The 18990-nt window shown below is 32.0% G+C and overlaps 3 protein-coding genes across 4 annotated transcripts; 2 read left to right on the top strand and 1 right to left on the bottom strand.

The window, feature by feature from the left end:
* The first annotated feature begins 945 nt into the window (after nucleotides 1–945).
* LOC145755195 (mitotic checkpoint serine/threonine-protein kinase BUB1 beta-like) lies at nucleotides 946–5974 on the top strand. Of its 2 annotated transcripts, none has more exons than XM_082571424.1 (16): nucleotides 946–1087; nucleotides 1286–1389; nucleotides 1895–2002; nucleotides 2081–2314; nucleotides 2676–2759; nucleotides 2874–2956; nucleotides 3081–3286; nucleotides 3391–3508; nucleotides 3616–3764; nucleotides 4163–4274; nucleotides 4364–4530; nucleotides 4624–4831; nucleotides 4996–5266; nucleotides 5343–5478; nucleotides 5604–5694; nucleotides 5780–5974. In XM_082571424.1, exons 1-16 carry the CDS (start codon nucleotides 992–994, stop codon nucleotides 5794–5796), a joined length of 2184 nt encoding a protein of 727 aa, XP_082427550.1. In that variant the 5' UTR covers nucleotides 946–991; the 3' UTR covers nucleotides 5797–5974. The 2 variants fall into 2 exon arrangements, with proteins under 2 accessions (XP_082427550.1, XP_082427549.1); XM_082571423.1 differs by having other exon boundaries at nucleotides 4993–5266.
* A 308-nt stretch (nucleotides 5975–6282) lies between these two features.
* LOC145754711 (membrane-bound transcription factor site-1 protease-like) lies at nucleotides 6283–16842 on the top strand. Its single transcript, XM_082570815.1, has 14 exons — nucleotides 6283–6968; nucleotides 7704–7889; nucleotides 8283–8549; nucleotides 8667–8850; nucleotides 9111–9505; nucleotides 9770–9991; nucleotides 10115–10367; nucleotides 10557–10678; nucleotides 12454–12592; nucleotides 13865–14094; nucleotides 14242–14346; nucleotides 14815–14934; nucleotides 15351–15506; nucleotides 15635–16842. The coding sequence occupies exons 1-14, from the start codon at nucleotides 6561–6563 to the stop codon at nucleotides 16235–16237; spliced, it is 3390 nt and encodes a 1129-aa protein (XP_082426941.1). The 5' UTR covers nucleotides 6283–6560; the 3' UTR covers nucleotides 16238–16842.
* On the bottom strand, nucleotides 16790–17998 carry LOC145755780 (uncharacterized). The gene has a single exon (XM_082572026.1). It carries the CDS (start codon nucleotides 17996–17998, stop codon nucleotides 16862–16864), a length of 1137 nt encoding a protein of 378 aa, XP_082428152.1. The 3' UTR covers nucleotides 16790–16861.
* Nucleotides 17999–18990: the final 992 nt, after the last annotated feature.

The raw sequence follows: 18990 nt of genomic DNA, 5'->3' as shown, positions 1-18990 counted from the left end.
CTTTTTCTCTCCTAACAATTTTTACCACAAGGCGATACTAAGAGCCTCGCTACTTGTTGAAGGTTAATTTTTAACGCAACATAAAACTTACTTTTACGAATAAAACGGTTTTATAAAACCCCAGACTAAGCAACGAAAACGCGATGAGCTTTTATAGATCAAGGTATTTTAACTGCTTATTAACGATAGCCAGTTATTTAATACAGAGCAACCCGTGACGTCACAAAAAAACGAATATAAAAGGAACTTTTTTTGTAATACTTGACAACTATTTTTGGCACTAATTAAAAATATATATCCAGCAAGTTGCCACAAGTTTTATTACACTTTATTTATATGTAGTTTGTTTTATTTTGGGTAACAAATTTATAGCACTAACAAAACCATTTTGGCTTAAGCAAACCATTTTGGCTTAAGCAAAAGGCAATAGGATTTATCGTATATACAATCATTAGCAAGAGCAAAAAAAATAAGACGGACTTTTACACAATTTTTTTGGGGTTATCACCTAGTCCAGGTAGAAAATATAGGGATATTTTTTACTGTCGGCAATTAACGTCATTAGTATTTAAAGCTGTCATAAACTATACAAAAACTAAAAAAAATAATATCAAAATTGTCAAAAAAGTTTACAAACTAAATTTAATTACATTAATATTCACACATTTATTTTGGCAGAAAACATTTTATGCTATACACAAAAAATAGTTAACTAGATCTGTACGGAAAAAAATGCCTTAGAAATCTCTTTATTTAAAAAAAGGTAATTAAGACCTTAGTTTACATGACAAATGATCAATTTTATTTTGTATGTATTTATTAAAGTTAAAAACGCCTGCTGTGAGTCTATTTTAAATATATTGTTCCCAACCTTTTCCAAATGACGTCAGTGCTAGTCGCGCGAATATTCGATTTTAGTAAACAAAACGAATTTTTTTTTTCAGAGTTTATCACAATAAATTTGTTTACTTAAAGTTTTATTCAAGAAACTATGCAGGGCAAAGCCGAAGCTTGGGAGTTGTGCAAAGAAAACATTCAACCTTTACGTACGGGGCGAAGTGTTGCATGTTTAAAAACAGCTTTTCAAGTATGTCTGTGTGTCTGTAGACTGTATGTAAACGAGTCTGATGGTTTAATTTTTGACCGATTTTTTTGATTAATTTTTTTTATGTTTACTTTTAAAGTTTTGTTTGGCGTTTATTGCATAACACCAACTGGCTGACTGGGTTTAAAAACTTTGAATTAAAAAAAATCTGATAATATTTTGTTATTTTAATTCTTTTAGCCATCCCAAAAAGATTTAGAGACTTTAAATGCGGAGCGTCAACAGTTTGAAGAAGAAATTTTAGCTGGAGATTGTACTAATGACCCAATTGATACATGGGACAGGTAATTACTGAACAAAAGCCCCAGTCTGGAAAGTAGGGCAGTTTTAGACGAGATCTTGCAGTCTTGTGCATGCAATCGTAAAAATTAGCGTTGCTGCACGCACACTCAAATTTTCGGTCTACGTATGCATGCAGGATTTATGTTGCGTATTTACGGAAATTTTTTAGACACCAGGCATGCAAAACGCAAATTTCAGGCGTGAATTTTATTAGACAAAAAAAATCTTGTGCATGCACACTGCCCTACTTTCCAGAGTGGCAAAAGCCCAGAACATCAATTTTTTAACGTAATTATTAAAATGATATTTGAAAGAATAAATAATAAAGGGGCGGGAATTAAAATAATGAAAACTTAATTGACCAGAAAATAAAGGAGCGGAAAAGAAACGAAAATATGAGGAATAGAAATTAATGAATAAATATTAATGAATAAATATTTATATATACCTATATTAAATGTATATATATATATATTATATATAAAAATTTATAATGTATGTTTTTAGATACATTAAATGGACAATTCAAAATTATCCACAAGGCCATGGAAATGATCGTTATAAAGATCTTCTGCAGAAATATATTGGGAAGTTTTTGAATTACAATATATACCAGTAAGTTATTTATTTAAATTATATTATTTATTTGTTTATAAACTGTAAAATTATATGTCTTATTTTTGTTATTTTTAGGAATGATCCTCGCTATGTAAAAGCCTGGTTAAGCATGGCTTTAATCACTGACAACTCAATAAACACTTTTCGTTATATGGTGAGCAAGGACATTGGAAAGAAATGTGCGTGTTTGTACATAGCATGGGCAGAAGAGCATGAAAAGTATAACAAATGGAAGAAAGCGCACGAAATTTATGAAATGGGGGTGGAAAATAATGCAAAACCACTTGATTTACTGATGAAACATAAAAAGTAATAAAACTAGTAAAATAAACTTTAGTCTTTTGGCGGACTGGTAATACATTATTTATACAGTTTGTTAAAAAGTTAATTTATTGCGATAAACACAGTTTATATAGCACTGAAATCAATTAAGAAAAGCAAAAAAATTTGTGGGAAATTACTATGCAGTAATCAATCCAAAATTTTATGTTTATTTATGTGCGTCGGATTTACATTAAATAAAATAAATGCCAATATGCGCAGGCACCCAGTCAATCGATTCAGGTAACATAGCAAACGCTACAATCTTGTTATTAATCTACCTATAAATTGCTAAAATACAGATGTTACATAGGCCTTTTGTTTTTGCTAAACTTATTTTTGTGTTTAGTGCTTTTGAAATACGTAGTGCTCGTGCTGCTATAAAGGATGTGCAAAAATATTCGCAAGAGGAAGTTTCTAAACTTGATGACAGGTATTTCTAAAAAGCTGATTACCAGCAACACTTTTAAAAATTTAATTTTGACATTAAAGTCTATCTTTTTTAAAAAAAATACAGAAGTACTTATGTAATTATTTGTAATTCAAGGCCTGAAGTTCAAAGAATAACACTGGGAGCCTTGGAAGGAAAAGGAAAAACCAAAAAAGTGGGAACAACTAGAATTGCTAGTAGTAAGTTACAACTAGTATAGCTAGTAGTTCAAGTGTATGCATTTAAAGTTTTTAAATAAATTTTAAAACTAGGTTTTGGCGACACGCTAAAATACTAATCACTGTGTTTGTTGTTATGATTTAGATGCCCAACCTTTAATAAAGCAGCAACAACCGCTTCACATTAAACACTCACAGAACAAAAAAACAATTCAAATATATAACGACAACGAATCTCAATCTGCTTCACAACATCCACCACATATTGGTTCCTGGAACAGCATGCCAAACTCAAAACAGTCAGACAAAGAAAATGTATTTCAAAAGCCTGATGTCTGGAAAGGTGCTAAGGTAAATGCTTACACATGTTCATTAAGTACCTTCTGTTATTTTGTTAGGTTTGTGTTTTTTTTGTATTATAAGCTAGGCTACTTTTGACCTTAAGTTGAGTTTAGGTAAAGCAAACTAGCCGTACAACGTCGTTGATGAAATCAAGTGATTTATCTAGCAGCAGACCAAAACCTCAACCTTTTACAATTTTTCATGATGATACTTCAGACTCAAATACAAATAGTAACCATATTTTTCAGAACATTTTTAAAGTTATGTGTTTATTGTTTTTTTTAGTATGCTTTCTATAAACGCCTCTATAGTAAAAGATAACTTTTATATTTTTTTAGCTAACTCCGTGGTGCCTTCGTCTGCTCGCAAATTATCAAAAACCGTTGAAAAACTTCTGACCGAACGAAAACCCAGCAAGAAAAACATATCTTCTCTTCATCAACAAATTGCTGAAAGCTATGGAGAAAATATTAATGATTCTAATGTTGTAAGTGTTTGTAACTATAACAATTATTTATATATATTTTTTGTATATATCTTTATCCTCGATGTGGGAAAGTCGAATGCGCGACTTAAACATAGAGTAACATCAGTTACTCCACCCCAGTCTCGAGTTGCCTGTGGCAGTTTGGGATATGATACATTATAATTGCCCGATAATTATGCTGCTGATTAAGTGCTGGCTCAGCAGGAGTTCATATCGTTTAAAGCGCCTTACTCAAGGGTGCTACAGCATGGGATCAGTGGGGATTGAACCCACGACCTTATGTGTGGTGTAGCAAGTGTTCTTACCACTACACCACGCTGCCGGTAATTTTCAATTCAGTGAAAGTATAAATACATATTTTTATATATTTGCTGCTTTTATATTTAATATACTTTTAGACTCGGATGTACCCAGTGGAAAAAGTGTACTCGGTAATGGGAGAGTTTTCATTGGAGGAGATTTGGGCAACATCCAGAAGGAAAAAAAGAAAAGAAGAGGAGCAAAGAAAAAGTGGGAAAAACTCAAAAACTTATTGTTAAATTTTTTTTGTTAAACTAATCAATATTAAAACTAGATAAAACTCCTTTCTTTTAATTAAGTTGAGGCAGAAAAAGAGAGAAGAAAAGTTGAAGAGGAAAAAAGGATGTTGTGGGAGGAGAGAAAAAACAAAGAAAGAAAATCTAGAGAGGGTTTGCAAGAGAATAAAGACCTGCTTAAAATAAGAGATGACCAAATAAATGAAATTTCAAGTTTAATGCATCAAAAGGTTTGAGTTTGTAGTGTATCTAAAATTGTGGTCGTATTTTATTTTAAACGCTTTGTACACTGCATTACAAGTTGAATAAATGCATTTTTCAAGGTAAATGTTGCTGAAGATAATGGATTGCTCACAAAAAGCACCAAAATGTCAAACGAGTTTAACAGTTTAACTCAAATTGTTGACACTGAAAATATTATCACGGAAATTCCAATTTCTGATGAAAGCTCAAACAAAAATGAAAATTATTTTATAAACGGTTCGAAATTAACCCAACCCTCCCCAACCATGTTTACAAAACAAGCTATAGGTATGCTTTCGAAAATAACATTTTGAATAACATTGATTATAAAGCTACCTAAAGTCTAACCCCCTATAAAATTAAATATTTACACTGTTTTGCTGATTTTAATACAGTTATTTTTTTAATTTAATTAAACAAATATGTTCATTTTTGCTTTGTATTTTTAGCAGAAATAGAAGACATGTTTACGTTGGACTTTAAACCAATTGAAGACCAAGATTTAATGGAAACTGAAACTATATTATTAATTTCACCTCTACCCAAACAACAACATCGACCATTCACGATATTTTGTGATGAAGATGTCGACGAACCATTAAAGAAGAAATCTAATTTCACAATTTTTAATGAGGTTGAAAACAAAAAGCTGGAGAGTCCGCCCTGTAAAAAGTTTTCGATTTTTAATGATAAGGATGACATTTTGGAAAATTCTGAAAACATGTGAGTTTTTTAGAATTTTTAATTTCGATTTTAAAACATGGCCTTCTGTTAAAAATTAATGTGTTTACTTGCAAAGACCAACTCCTGAATATAAGCCTGGTGTGAAGAGAACTAATTTGGCCGGTATTCTTCAACCTGCAGTGGGATTTGAACTTCAGACCCTGAGTTCCTCCTCTTCAGAAGAAGAAGAACAAGTGGAAGATCAAGAAGAGGTAAACAGAATTTCTTTAGAAATATATTTTGCAATTTATTTTATAAAACAATACTATTTATTGTACCATATAAAAAGAAACCTTTTTAACAAAAATTTGTTAAGATAACCCTATCCTTTTTTTAGAATTTTGAGGATGTTTTTCCATTGGAAGCACTAGAAGATGGCAATATAATTTATTTAGCACCCTTAAATGATATAAGAGGCGAAAGCAGCGGTAAATTTCACTTTTTATTAACTGCCTTATTTTTGGGGCTAGACCATCACCCATAATATAAATTCTTAAAATATCTATGTTTTAGGTTCATACTTTGATTAAACAGATATGACGATGTGAAATAGTAAAATGCAGCACTGCCTATGCCATTGCATCCTAATAAAATGGGAACCAAATGTAATACATAACTGATTTTTAACATTTTTGTTTTGAAAAAAGTGTTTTAATGCCAACTTTATTATTAAACTGTTATTACATTCTTTAAGTTTTGTTTTACTAAGCCTTAATTCTCTTGTAATTGTGTTCTATTAGTTTTATAGTTGTATGTACAAAGTGTAAATACATTTTTAAAATGGTAATGGTTTTTTAAATTCTACGTCAACATTTAAATCAAACACTAAAAACTAATTTATTGTAGTTCCCAATTAAAATCAGATGGTCTCTAGCTTAACAACGTTGTAACAAATTAATAAATAAAATTCGAGGACAAACGATAAGACTCGAGCGGAACTAAATTGATTTCCTATATTATAGTCCATTAGTTATTTCAATAAGCAGATAAGATCACGAGTTAATGTTTTTGTTTTGATATGAAGCGAGGTGAGTCGTATCGATTTCGGAACACTTTCGTAGATTAAGCGAAGTGTATTATATATTTAACACCCTTTTAATTTTCTAAACTACTGGTTGTTAATGGCAGTCACTGTTTTAGTTATTTTTTGTTAAAATACGTCAGAGCGCCTAACAGCCAAAGTTAGATAAATTTAAAAAATAAGTCAATGCCAAAAGAATTTGGGTAACTGTTTGATTTGCTTAATTATACCATCATAATGACGACTAAAAGTTAATTTCAAACACTGTTCACAATGGCCCATGCTTTGCTCAAGGTGATTGGAGTTTACTTATTTATTTTTACTTTTGTTGGACATTTTCTTGAATGTACATCCTTCTCAAAACATGATTTTTTAAATTATCCCTTGGACAAAAGAAAGTCAAATTTAACGTTATCAGACAATGACTTATCCTCTTTTTCCAATTTAACTGAATCAAGCAACATCAAAGACACTTTTTATGTTGAAACTGTTAGAAACGAATTTATCATTTCGTTCGACGGATATTATTCTAAAGAAGAGCGAAAAAATTACATAAAATCTGCACTGTTATTTAATAATATTAAAGACTCAGATTGGGGATTGTTACCACGCCATAATCATGCACAAAATTATCCGAGTGATTTTGATGTTTTGCAGTTAAACCCTTTAGTGGATGTGGAGGTATTGCTACTTTAAAATTAAATAATTTTAAAAATATGTAAAGTTTTTAATGTTTTTGATTTTGTACTTTGTCTTAAGATAGTGTTAGGCTTTTCTTTTTTGTCAGTGCTGATATTTTTATATCAAAACATGCAGAATGTTATGCTAAAAAACACACACCAAAAATATGTTTACTCTAACATACAGGCATACAGAAACACCATTAAGCCTATTTATGACAATTTTGCTAATTTTTTTGAAACAAGTTTTAATTTAATGTACACTTGTCTACCAGTCTGGAAAGTAGGGCAGCTTGCACGCACGAGATTTTTTTCGGTGTCAAAAATGCACGCCCTAAATTAATGTTTTGCACGCCTGGTTTTTAAAAAAATTTGTGCACGCGCAATGCTGACGCCTTTTTTATTTAAGCCAGATGTAAGTAAAGCACGCCAACATAAATCACGCGTGCACGCGTAGACAGAAAATCGTAGTACGCGTGCACGCGCGGTCACGCCATTTTTTACGCTTACACGCACGAGATCTCGTTGAAAACTGCCCTACTTTCCAGACTGGCTTGTCTACACCACAAAAATTGATAAAATTCAAAAATTTGGTAAAATTCAAAAAATAATTTTGCAACAACATATCTCCTATGAAACCAAATTGTATGACTCTGGGTCCCACCTTTTAAATATAATTGTATTGTGCATATTTTTAAACGAAATTGCAATCAATTATCTTTTTTGTTCTTTGCAGAAAATACTACAAATTGCCCACGACAGAATCAGGAGAGTTACTAAGCAAAAGCAGATTACCAGAAAACTTAATGCAGTTTTGGAAGACAATTTTCGCAGGGGTCGTATTTTTCTTGAAGAAACTGAAAATAAACATAATTCCCGACTCCCTTTAAAATCTCTATCTGGCACCAGCCAAGTTACAGAGGTAATATATTTTAGCTAAAAGTAAATAATGGTAAAACTTGAATGCCTAAAAAATTTTTATCAATAATTACAATATAATCTAGTTGAGAGGTATTTTTAAAAAAAAATTTTGGATTAATTCAGTTAAAAAGCTTTTAAGGCTTACTATAGGCTTTCTAAAATTTATTATACCTTGCCTTAAAAATCAATACTAAATATATTATATATATTAAATAATAGGGTAAAATAAATAATAAAAATATCAACGTTTACTTGGTGGTTATAAATATTTCAGTGAGGTAATAACGGTATTTAACTAGGTTTGTATAACCTTTGTTTTTACTGAAAATTAACTACATTGTCAAAATCGGGATGTTGTTTTTACATTTATTACAAATTTGCATATGTTTTACAGCTATTACACGCCAATCAGCTATGGCAAAAAGGTTACACCGGTTCTGGTGTAAAAGTTGCTGTATTTGACACTGGCCTCCCACAAAAACACTCCCATTTTCTAAACAGCGTAAAAGAGAGAACGGATTGGACTGACGAAAAAAGTGCCGAGGATGGTCTGGGTCATGGGACTTTTGTTGCCGGGGTAATAGCAGGAAAGTATAAGGGGTGTCCCGGGTTTGCCCCAGATTCTGAATTGCACATCTTCAGAGTGTTTACAAACAATCAGGTTATAATTCAAATAATAAAATCACGGCAAAATTGCATTGACTTCATATGAGGTTAAATAAATTTTAAACAAGACAATCTTAGGAAGAAATTCATTTTCCAATTTAATATGTCTTAGGTTTCTTACACATCATGGTTTTTGGACGCCTTCAATTATGCTATTTTAAAGAAAATGGACATCTTAAATTTAAGTATCGGAGGTCCCGATTTTATGGATCAACCATTTGTTGAAAAAGTATGGGAACTAACGGCAAACCATGTTGTCATGGTATCTGCTATTGGCAATGATGGGCCACTATATGGTAATCTAAGCTTTTTTATTTTATGGCCCCTTATTTTAAAGCAACTTTTATAGGCCATACTTTAAGCCTAATATTTGTATGTGTAGTACTGGTAATCAGTTACTTTCATTTGTTCATATGTTTGTTTTTCCCCTGAAAGGAGATGTTCTTACAATCTTGAAATGGAATCATAGTTTAGCAACTATTATTTGTAGAATATGCATGCAGTATTTTTCTTTTAAAAATTTCGGCCTTAAGTTAGAATTTATTCCACTTTCCAGGGACACTAAATAACCCTGCCGACCAAATGGATGTAATTGGCGTTGGTGGAATTGATTATTCTGACAACATTGCGCGCTTCTCATCAAGGGGAATGACCACTTGGGAATTACCCAACGGTTATGGGCGTGTTAAGCCTGACATCGTGACGTACGGGTACTCAGTCCGTGGGTCAAACCTCAGGGGTGGTTGTCGTACTCTGTCTGGCACAAGTGTCGCGTCACCAGTGGTGGCAGGTGCCGTGGCACTTCTTATAAGCTCGGTTCAAAGCAATGTTAAGCCATTTGTTAATCCAGCCAGTATTAAACAAGCTTTAATGGTGTCCGCTCAGAAACTACCCACAGTAAACATGTTTGAGCAGGGACAGGGGAAACTGGATTTGTACAAAGCGTACCAGGTAAGTGTTTGTTTATTGAACTAAGAGCTTTAACTGTTTGTTTTGTGTGGTAATCGTTGATTTAATAGTTTGTCAAGAAGAGTTCTAGCTTAAGATTAATATATATTATATATATAGAAGTTTCTTGCTTGTAATAATTTTAAAATTCTTGTAAACATTATGTTAATACATTAAAAAAAAATTTATATATATTTGGGTAATAATTTATATACATTTTCTTATAAAATTTGCATAATCAATTTTTTTATACAAAACTTCTTCCAGGTTTTGAATTCATACTATCAACCTCAGGCCAGCTTGATTCCTAGCTACTTAGACTTAACTGAATGCCCTTACATGTGGCCCTACTGCACACAGCCAATATATCACACAGGCATACCAACCGTAGTGAATGTTACGATTCTAAATGGGATGGGGGTGATGGGAAAAATTAAACGGAAACCGATCTGGCATCCGTATACTTCACAAAATGGAGACAAAATTGATGTAAGTTAAACACATTAAATGTCCATTTTGAAGTTTTTATTTTTCAAATAGTTTGTACCTGTTAACAGTTTTTAAAATTTAAATTATTTGTAATTCGATAAAATAAAAAAAAAAAAATTTTAGATTTCCTTTTCATATTCTGCTACATTATGGCCATGGTCGGGCTATCTTGCTCTTTCGATATCAGCCTCAAAAAAGGCTGCCAAATGGGAAGGCATTGCCCAAGGTCATGTCGAGGTCACCATTGTATCACCGGGTGTTAACAAAGAGCAAGTGTCGACAAGAAGGTTGATGGTCAAGGTCAAAGTGATTCCAACCCCCCCAAAAGAGAAAAGAATTTTGTGGGATCAATTTCATAATTTAAGATATCCTTCAGGTAGCTTAATGGCAAAAAAATTTTTTTAAGTTTTTTTATTTTTTTAGTTTTACTTTTAAAATTAAAATAAGAAGTACTCAGTGCATTTTTGTAAAATCATCATTAACTTTTAACCAGTATCATAATAAAAATTATCATAAATTTAAGTTATATTTATATTTTACGCTTAGTTAATAAACTGAAATTCAGGTTATTTTCCGAGAGACAACTTAAGGATGAAGAGTGATCCCCTGGATTGGAATGGAGATCATATTCACACCAACTTTCGAGATCTTTACCAACATCTCAGGACATCAGGATATTTTATTGAGGTTTGTTAATAATCACCTATTAGTGATTAAGGATTTGTTAAAAATAGGGATGGGCCAATCGAATCCGAGTCCAAGTACTCGGCCTGAGTATTAGGAATATTTTAATACTCGTGCTCGTCGAGCATTTTTTAGTACTCGGACGCCGAGTAATAATTTGTCATTTATTATCGTATACGAATTACTTTACATAAAAAAACACGAAGTTTGCCTTTTTGTAATAAATTATAATTTACTCTCAATTATATCACATTATTTAAGCAACGATCGCGCAACAAATACACTTTTTACATAGTAAAATTTAACGCATAATAAATTTGAGACTTTTACATTTTTGTTTGGACTTAAAATGATATTGCTATCAGCGGTAAGTAGTTTTGCCAACGTTAAACACTTTATAATCCATAAATACGTGTTTTTTGGCAAATTTTGCGGAAAAGTTTCTGAACAGTTATATACGTTTAAATGAACTCATAACCTAGTACTCGGACTCGGTCGAGTATCGCGACAAAATACTCAGGCTCGTCAAATCCAAGTAATTTGGATTTTGGCCCATCCCTAATTAAAAATCACCTTTTGGCAACCTTCTTCATTTAATTGGTAAAATTATATCTAGTGATTGTAAATCGCTAAATTTTTGTTAAGTATTCTGCAATCATCCGATTAACGTCCAAAATTGGCAATTCGGTAATTACATAACAATTAGGTATTGTACAACATTTAATCACACACTGTAAACTGTCCATGTGTTAGTCATATAGTTTTCTATAAAATATATTTAAACAATATTGTAACATCATAATTAAAATAGTGTTACATACACTTTTTTTTTACAGTCGTTTTTTAATGTTCCTCTTGTTTTTTTAAATTGTACCAAGTGTAAGGGTAAATATTTAAACAAACATGTGAATAAGTTAAAAAAAAAGTATTCAACAATAGCGATCAATTTTTAAAAAAAAACGGCATCATGGTGTAGTGGTAAGAACACTCGTACACCACTATGAGGTCGTGAGTTCAATCCCCACTGCTCTCATGCTGTAGCGCCCTTGAGTAAGGTGATATAAACGGTACAAACTCCTGCTGAGCCAGCTCTTAATCAGCAGCAAAATTACTGGGCAATTATAGCCTCTATAATATCCCAAACTGCCACAGGTAAATCGAGACTGGGTCAGGGTAACAAATGTTACTCTATGTTTAAGTCGCGCATTCGACCTTCCCATATTGAGAATAAAGATATATACAAAAAAAAATGTTACGAGTTTTTTTCTGCCTTGTAATCAGATCAGAAATAATAATTACGATTCCAATTTTAATCATAAAAAATGAATATGGCACATTACTACATATAGTTTTATCAATTGGATGTCAATAATTGGCTATTACAATATTATATTGAAATAACAAATCATCTGTATAAGAAAAAATATTTTAAGGAAGTCAACTAATATATTATTCTAAATTAAAATATGTGTGTGATATTCTACATAATCTACTCTCTACTAGTTTATCTAATTTTGTAATTTTTTTGTTGTTTTTTACATACCTATGTTTGGTCAAATTTTTTTAATATAAAAGATTAGTGCTCCACCACGTGTGCTTAAATTTAAACATGCTAGGTCTATGACTGGGCTTTAACATTATCAGAGTAGAGTTTTAATAAAATGGTAAATAATAGTAGGAAGTATTTTAATTTTTGTCCCATTTAACACAATAAATCCAGAAATCATTTTGTTTTTAATATTATTCTTGTGTTGTTTATCCCTATTTCTTTTTACTAGGTATTAGGTAATCCATTTACCTGCTTTAATGCAAAACATTATGGGACATTATTAATAGTTGATCCCGAAGAAGAATATTTTCCTGGGGAGATAGAAAAACTTCAAAAAGATATAAACGAGGAAAATTTGAGCGTCATCGGTAAGTTTTTGTTTTTTTATTAGCTGGGTAACGAAATAATATTGAAAGCCTTTTTAGGTCACTTTTAATTTTTGGCCTTTAACCAAATTTTTTCACTTTGCAGTCCTCGCTGTTTTTTTCTCGTACTTTACGATTCTCACTAATTCTCTCTCGTACTTCACGGTCCTCTCTAATTCTTTCTTAGGGTTCTTGACTATTTTTTCTTAAACTTTGTGGTCCCAATTATTTTAACAACCACAAAGTACAAGGAAACCCTCTTATTTTGTCAAAATTTAACTTGGCATTAAGATGATAAAGTGTCCACATTTCATTTTTCATTAATTTTGATAAATCTACAAATAACATAGCTGAGAAAACGATGTTTATATGTATGTCCAATCATGGGCGGCGATTCCAAAAAAACTTTAATTAAATTTAAGGGTGCCAAAAATAGTAAAATCTTCGCTAAAAAATACCGTTTTAAAGTGCTCATATTAGTTTGAACCAACTATTATGTAGTATAAGGCACCAGAAAACCAGTATTTGTTGTGCAATGAAGCCAAGTAAGACAATCTACAATGCGGCACGCAGAATATGAAGTTTTTTGGTGACATTTCAAGCATTTATTATCGTGAGATTTTTTAGATCGAGTGTATAACTATCAATTTTACGCCTAAAATGCAACATTTTGCAAATATTCTAGGGGTGCCACATATATTGGGCACTTATTAAAATTATAAATGGGGGTACATGCACCCCCAGGATTGATGCCAGTGTGTCCAATGTATGGCCCCTAATATATAATCACTGGTAAATATTAGTTGGAAGTTGTGTCTATACAACAACATTTAAAATATTACAACAATTATGATGCAGCCCATAGGGCAGGTAATTAACTAGTTGTAATTTATGAGATTGTTCAGGAGAAGATTTTCAACTATGTCCGGCAGCGTGGTGTAGTGGTAAGAACACTTGCTACACCACACATGAGGTCGTGGGTTCAATCCTCATTGATCTTATGCTGTAGCGCCGTTGAGTAAGGCGCTATAAACGGTATGAACTACTGCTGAGCATAATTATCGGGCAATTATAATCTATAATATCCCAAACTGCCACAGGCAACTCGAGACTGGGTCGGAGTAACTGATGTTACTATATGTTTAAGTTGCGCATTCGACTTTCCCACATCGAGGATAAAGTTATATACAAAAAAAAAAAAACTAAATGTGTACAAATGTAAAATACAAAGAGAAAGTACTTGCTTAAGTATAATATTACTACTTTTGCTTTCAGTGTTTGGAGAATGGTATAACACATCAGTTATGACCAAAGTTAAGTTCTATGATGAAAACACTCGGCGATGGTGGATGCCAGAAACAGGAGGTTGCAACGTTCCAGCATTAAACAACTTGCTTGCTCCGTATGGGATAGCGCTCTCAGACAAGGTGTATGAAGGAAATTTTAACATTGCCGATCATGATATGTATTATGCATCGGGGTTATCTTTGTCACGTTTTCCAAAGGTTAGAATGTTTTTATTTAGGCTTCAAATTTGCTTCTGTGATTTTTAGATTTAAAAAAAAGTCAAATATAAAATTTCTTAATATAATCTTTAAGCGTTATATTCATTTTTTTTGTGTCAACTACCAACATTTTTTTGTACTAAACAGGGGTCCACAATAATAAGTCAGCCTTTAAGAGATCAAGGTGAAGAAGTTATTACTGGGTTTGATAGTTCTGCTGACCACCAAGTCCCTATACTGGGCTTGTATAAGGTAGCCTATTATATAACACTTGGCTTTACTACATAAAGTCCTGGATTGAATTCATACTGCTCTCATGCCGTAGCGCTCTTAAGTAAGGCAACATTTAAAACTACGGTTGCTCACATATACTAATTTTTGTGAAGGCCAACAAATCGGACAAATATATAGCCATAAAAGTGCAAAAAAATTTGTACATTTTAAATTTAAAAAAAAATCAAATCACTTATAAAAAATTATTTGCCCAAATTTTTTTAAATTTAAACTTTAAATATGAAAACCAAAGAAACAGGTAAGTTAAATAAACAAATAATGTAAGTTATTTAAAAAAAAAAAAAACACTTTCCCAATGAGAATTGCCCATGTGTATATAACTATTTATTGTCTGCTATTATGATTGGATAAATTTGTAAATTAAATAATAACTATTTATTAAACATAGAACAACTCATTGACTTTTTTTAAAATTGGTTTATGTAGGTTCCAAGTGTAAATGGAGGTAGAATAGTAGTGTACGGCGATTCAAATTGTATTGACACAGCTCACATGACCAAAAACTGTTTTTGGTTATTAGATGTCTTACTTCAGTACACAACTAAGGTGACAAAATTGATAACATTTTTAAATACAAATTTTTTCGTTTTGTATTTTATGACGAGCAGTGTGATGTAGTGGTAAGAACAATTGCTACACCACACATGTGGTTGTGGGTTCAATTCCCACTGCTCTCATGCTGTAGCCCTTGAGTAAGGCGTAATAAACGGTATAAACTTCTGCTGACCCAGCACTTAATCAACAGCAAAATTACAGGGCAATTATAATCTATATAATATCCCAAACTGCTAAAAACTTGAGACTGGGTGAAAGTAACTAATGTTACTTTATGTTTAGGTCGCACAATCGACCTTCCCACATTGAGGATAAATATTTTTTTAAAAAATCGTGTTGTTAAAAAGTCCAAATATGTCATATTTTGAGTAGATTTGTTTTTAGTATACTATTAAATATATTTTTAGGGTGATATGCCAGCCGAGTTTCAATCAGGCCACCTTCATTATGTTCCAAACAGTAAATTAACTGAATCAAACTATCCTGTACTAACTCAGCCCTTCAATGACGGGACTGAGCTACCAAAAAGAATGGAAGGCAATCATCTTTTTAAATATTCAAAGGTAATCATTTTTTGTGGCATCATTTTAATGGCTTTGGTTATTTCTATGTTGATGTTTAATATTTATCAAGAAAATCTACATTTTATTACCAGGAAATTTATGTTTCAAAATTTTATTTTACATTTAAGGTTTTAAAGTCGCATTTAGGGGAGCCTCAACCAAAATCCATGCCTGTTTGTCCGGCCCTAATTTGGGCAACTCCTGAACCATTAAATGAGTCTTCACCCAAATACCTTTGGCAACACGAGGAAATTATCACTGTTGGTGGCTTGGAGAAAAATAAACAACCCGGGCGTAAGATCAGTTCTGCAAAAAACCCAATCGATAACAATCCTGTGGTGATATTGTCAAATTATAACGAAGATAAGGATATGGTTAGATCCACTGCATTTGCGCATGGCCTGTTTATTTTTTTTGGAGTGATGTTGGTTTATTTGATACTCTCCCGTTGGTTTACTGGGTTTAGAAGACGCTTGTCGCCGCGATTGCTGATGAGGTTTTGTTTTCGCTGGGGGAAAATGATTCAGCTTAGATTTCAAAACACAACAGCTGTGTACAAACCTTTAGCAAGAGGCAAAAGACTGGAGATACGAAACCCGCATTTGTTAGCCTTCGATAGACCCAGGGTCGAGAAAAAGGTTTCTGATCAGTTTCCAGCAGAGTCTGCAAATGATTTACCTCCTGGGAAGATAAGCATAACATTAGATCATGTTGGGTTATCTGATGTATAATATAAAGTGTAGAGCTAATAAATAGGTCAATTTGCATACAATAAATGAAGCTATTCTACTGGAAAACTTGCTGCGAAAAGAGATAATCAACAGTTTGTGGATTATAAACTGTAATAAAGCACCAAAGACATGCATTCTGAAATTTTTTAGATCATGCCATAATTTAAGTATTACAAGTTTTTAATCCAACCCAAATTTTTAAGCCATGATCACTTTTTTTGTTTAATATTCTTTGTTTTTATTTAAAAAAATGCACATTCCTTTTAGAGTTTTACCCAATATATGTTAACTAGTTTTCTTCATTTATTGTCTCATTTTCACACACATAAAATATTTTAAGATTACATTTTTTTTGTGCAATTTATAGCACTTTTGCAGTTTTTTTAAATGCAGTGACTTATTGTGTTGGCACCCTTACCGAGCAGCAAAGATTAAGCTGGTGCATAATGTTTCTGATACTTGTTCTTTATAACTAAAACTGCAATTTTTAATACCTTCAAGTATCGAATTAGAATTTTAGTAAAATTCCACACACTGTGATTAATTAAATATATTGGAACACACATTAAAATAATTTTGAAACCAACAATATAACAATTAAACTGGAATAATTATGTGTATTTTTTAGTCTATTGTTGAAGATTTAGGTTTAAACAAATCATTCATTATATCAATTTTGGCTAGGTTAGTTCCTGACCTTTCAAGATTTAGTAATTCAGTTATGGCATTAAACCTTTCTTCATTAAGTTTCTTCATGTCTGTGGTCCAGTTGAAGTAATGAACTGGGCTTAATATTTTTGGGGCCACTTTATCCTGAAAGTAAACAACTCGTGGATTACTGGTTTGCGTTATGATGAAACCGATTGGAACTCCTAAAGCCAAGGCGAACAGGGACCCAGTTATAAGCATTGCTTTAGGCCCCTTTTTCCAATTCCAAAATAAACCCGGAACAAAACCAGCAGCCATATAGTGTGTTACTTTGTCCTCCAATTTATAAATACAAAGGGCCTGGCTGACAAAACAAAATGATCCAACTAAAAAGGTTACTCTCCACCCCCAGCGAAAGGTATAGCGGACAATACCCCTAAGAAATGAATTGTGTCTGGTTCGAATTGCATCGTATTTTGATTCATGAAAATTACTTAAGTTTTGTTTATCGAAATCTTTTAAAAATCCCTTCGCATGGTGGATAGCAAGCAAAACGCCAGAAAATAACCCTGCATAAATGGGTTTATTAAAACAACAGTTTAAATTAAACGTAAATACAGGCTCATGTTTGTCAAAACCTGGTGCGTAATACTGTGGTAAAAAAGATTGTTTCAAACGATCCCATCCACTAAGGAGTTCCGCTCCTGGTTTCATGCCCGCAAGTGCGACTTTGTCCTCAACGACTCTAGACCCAAATTTAACTTCACTCTCAAGAGTATCATAATGTTGAAAGCTTGCTGGGTCATGCTTGTTCAATGAGTCAACTGAACTATTCAAAAAATTTTGCACCCATTGTGGTTGAAAGTTAATTTTTTTAAATTGCTTATCAAACCATTGGACTATGTTAACCATTTCGGTTTTCTTGGATGACCGGTAGTAATAGCCACGGCGTTCCCCCAATTGGTCCCGTATCTCATAGTATAATTTGTCATTTAAAATCTGATTAAAGGCAACTCCTTCTGTCATACGTTGAAGTTCATCTAGTTGGGATGATGTGAAATCATTGATACTGAATCTATAACCTTTTAGTGGGTTTTTTTCAAAGTTAATCATATTTATTTAAAAAAATATTTGAAAAAGTTTATATAATATAAATAATTAAAAACAATGGTATGAAGTAATGCTAAAACAATATAGAAAAAAAAATTAAGTTGGCAAACTTTAAACTATTCCTTTTTAATTTTGTTACTTTTTAAGGTCTGATAGTAGATTTTAATATATATACAACTTAGAGTTAACATGTAAATGTACATCCAACACGATTTTGTTAACAAATTCACCAACTGAACATATCTAAATAAAACTTCAACATTTTTTAAATCTGGCGTTTAAAATAAATGTATTTTATTATTAAAACACGCATGACTGATTTTGACCAAAGCGCACGTGTTTAAACGTTTTTTTTTTTGACTTTGAGCTGATAAAGTTGTTGTTTATATTTCTTTATTATGCAAAATAACTGATTGTTGATAAGTGAGTGAAAAATTTTATCGGTGAATTAACAATTTAATAAATTATTTAAACTAAATAGCTCTTTAGTTTGTCAAACCAACTATTAGTATAGTCGTCAGGTCGTTAGTAACAAACGCGAATTATTTTTTCTGTACAATTTTATCAGCGAGCCATAAATCGTATATTTGAAATGTTTTAAAAAAATAAAGGTTAAGTTTAAGTGTTAACGATTTAATGCAGGTAAAATATATGTTTGGTTAGTGTGTTCTAAATCCTAGATTGGTCTCCGCTCATGTCTGAAAATTAGAGCAGTTTTTTAAGACAAAATCTTGTGCGTGCCAGCGTAAAATATGGCGTTACCGCACATTTACGCGTACCCAAATTTTTTTTTAAAAAATCTTTCTTTAAATTAAAAAATACTCCCATGGGATATATATATATATATATAGATAAAATGCTGAAAATACATCAATTAATACGAGGTATTATTTTAATTTTCCTGTTATCGTTAATTTGCCGGCAGCGTGGTGTAGTGGTAAGACTGGTAAGAACAATTGTTACACCATACATGAGGTCGAGGGCTCAATCCCCGC

Source organism: Corella eumyota, chromosome 6, assembly GCF_963082875.1.
Source record: "Corella eumyota chromosome 6, kaCorEumy4.1, whole genome shotgun sequence".
NCBI classification, from domain to species: domain Eukaryota; kingdom Metazoa; phylum Chordata; class Ascidiacea; order Phlebobranchia; family Corellidae; genus Corella; species Corella eumyota.
The sequence above is the reverse complement of the archived record's forward strand: the minus strand, read 5'-3'. Positions and strand labels throughout refer to the sequence as shown.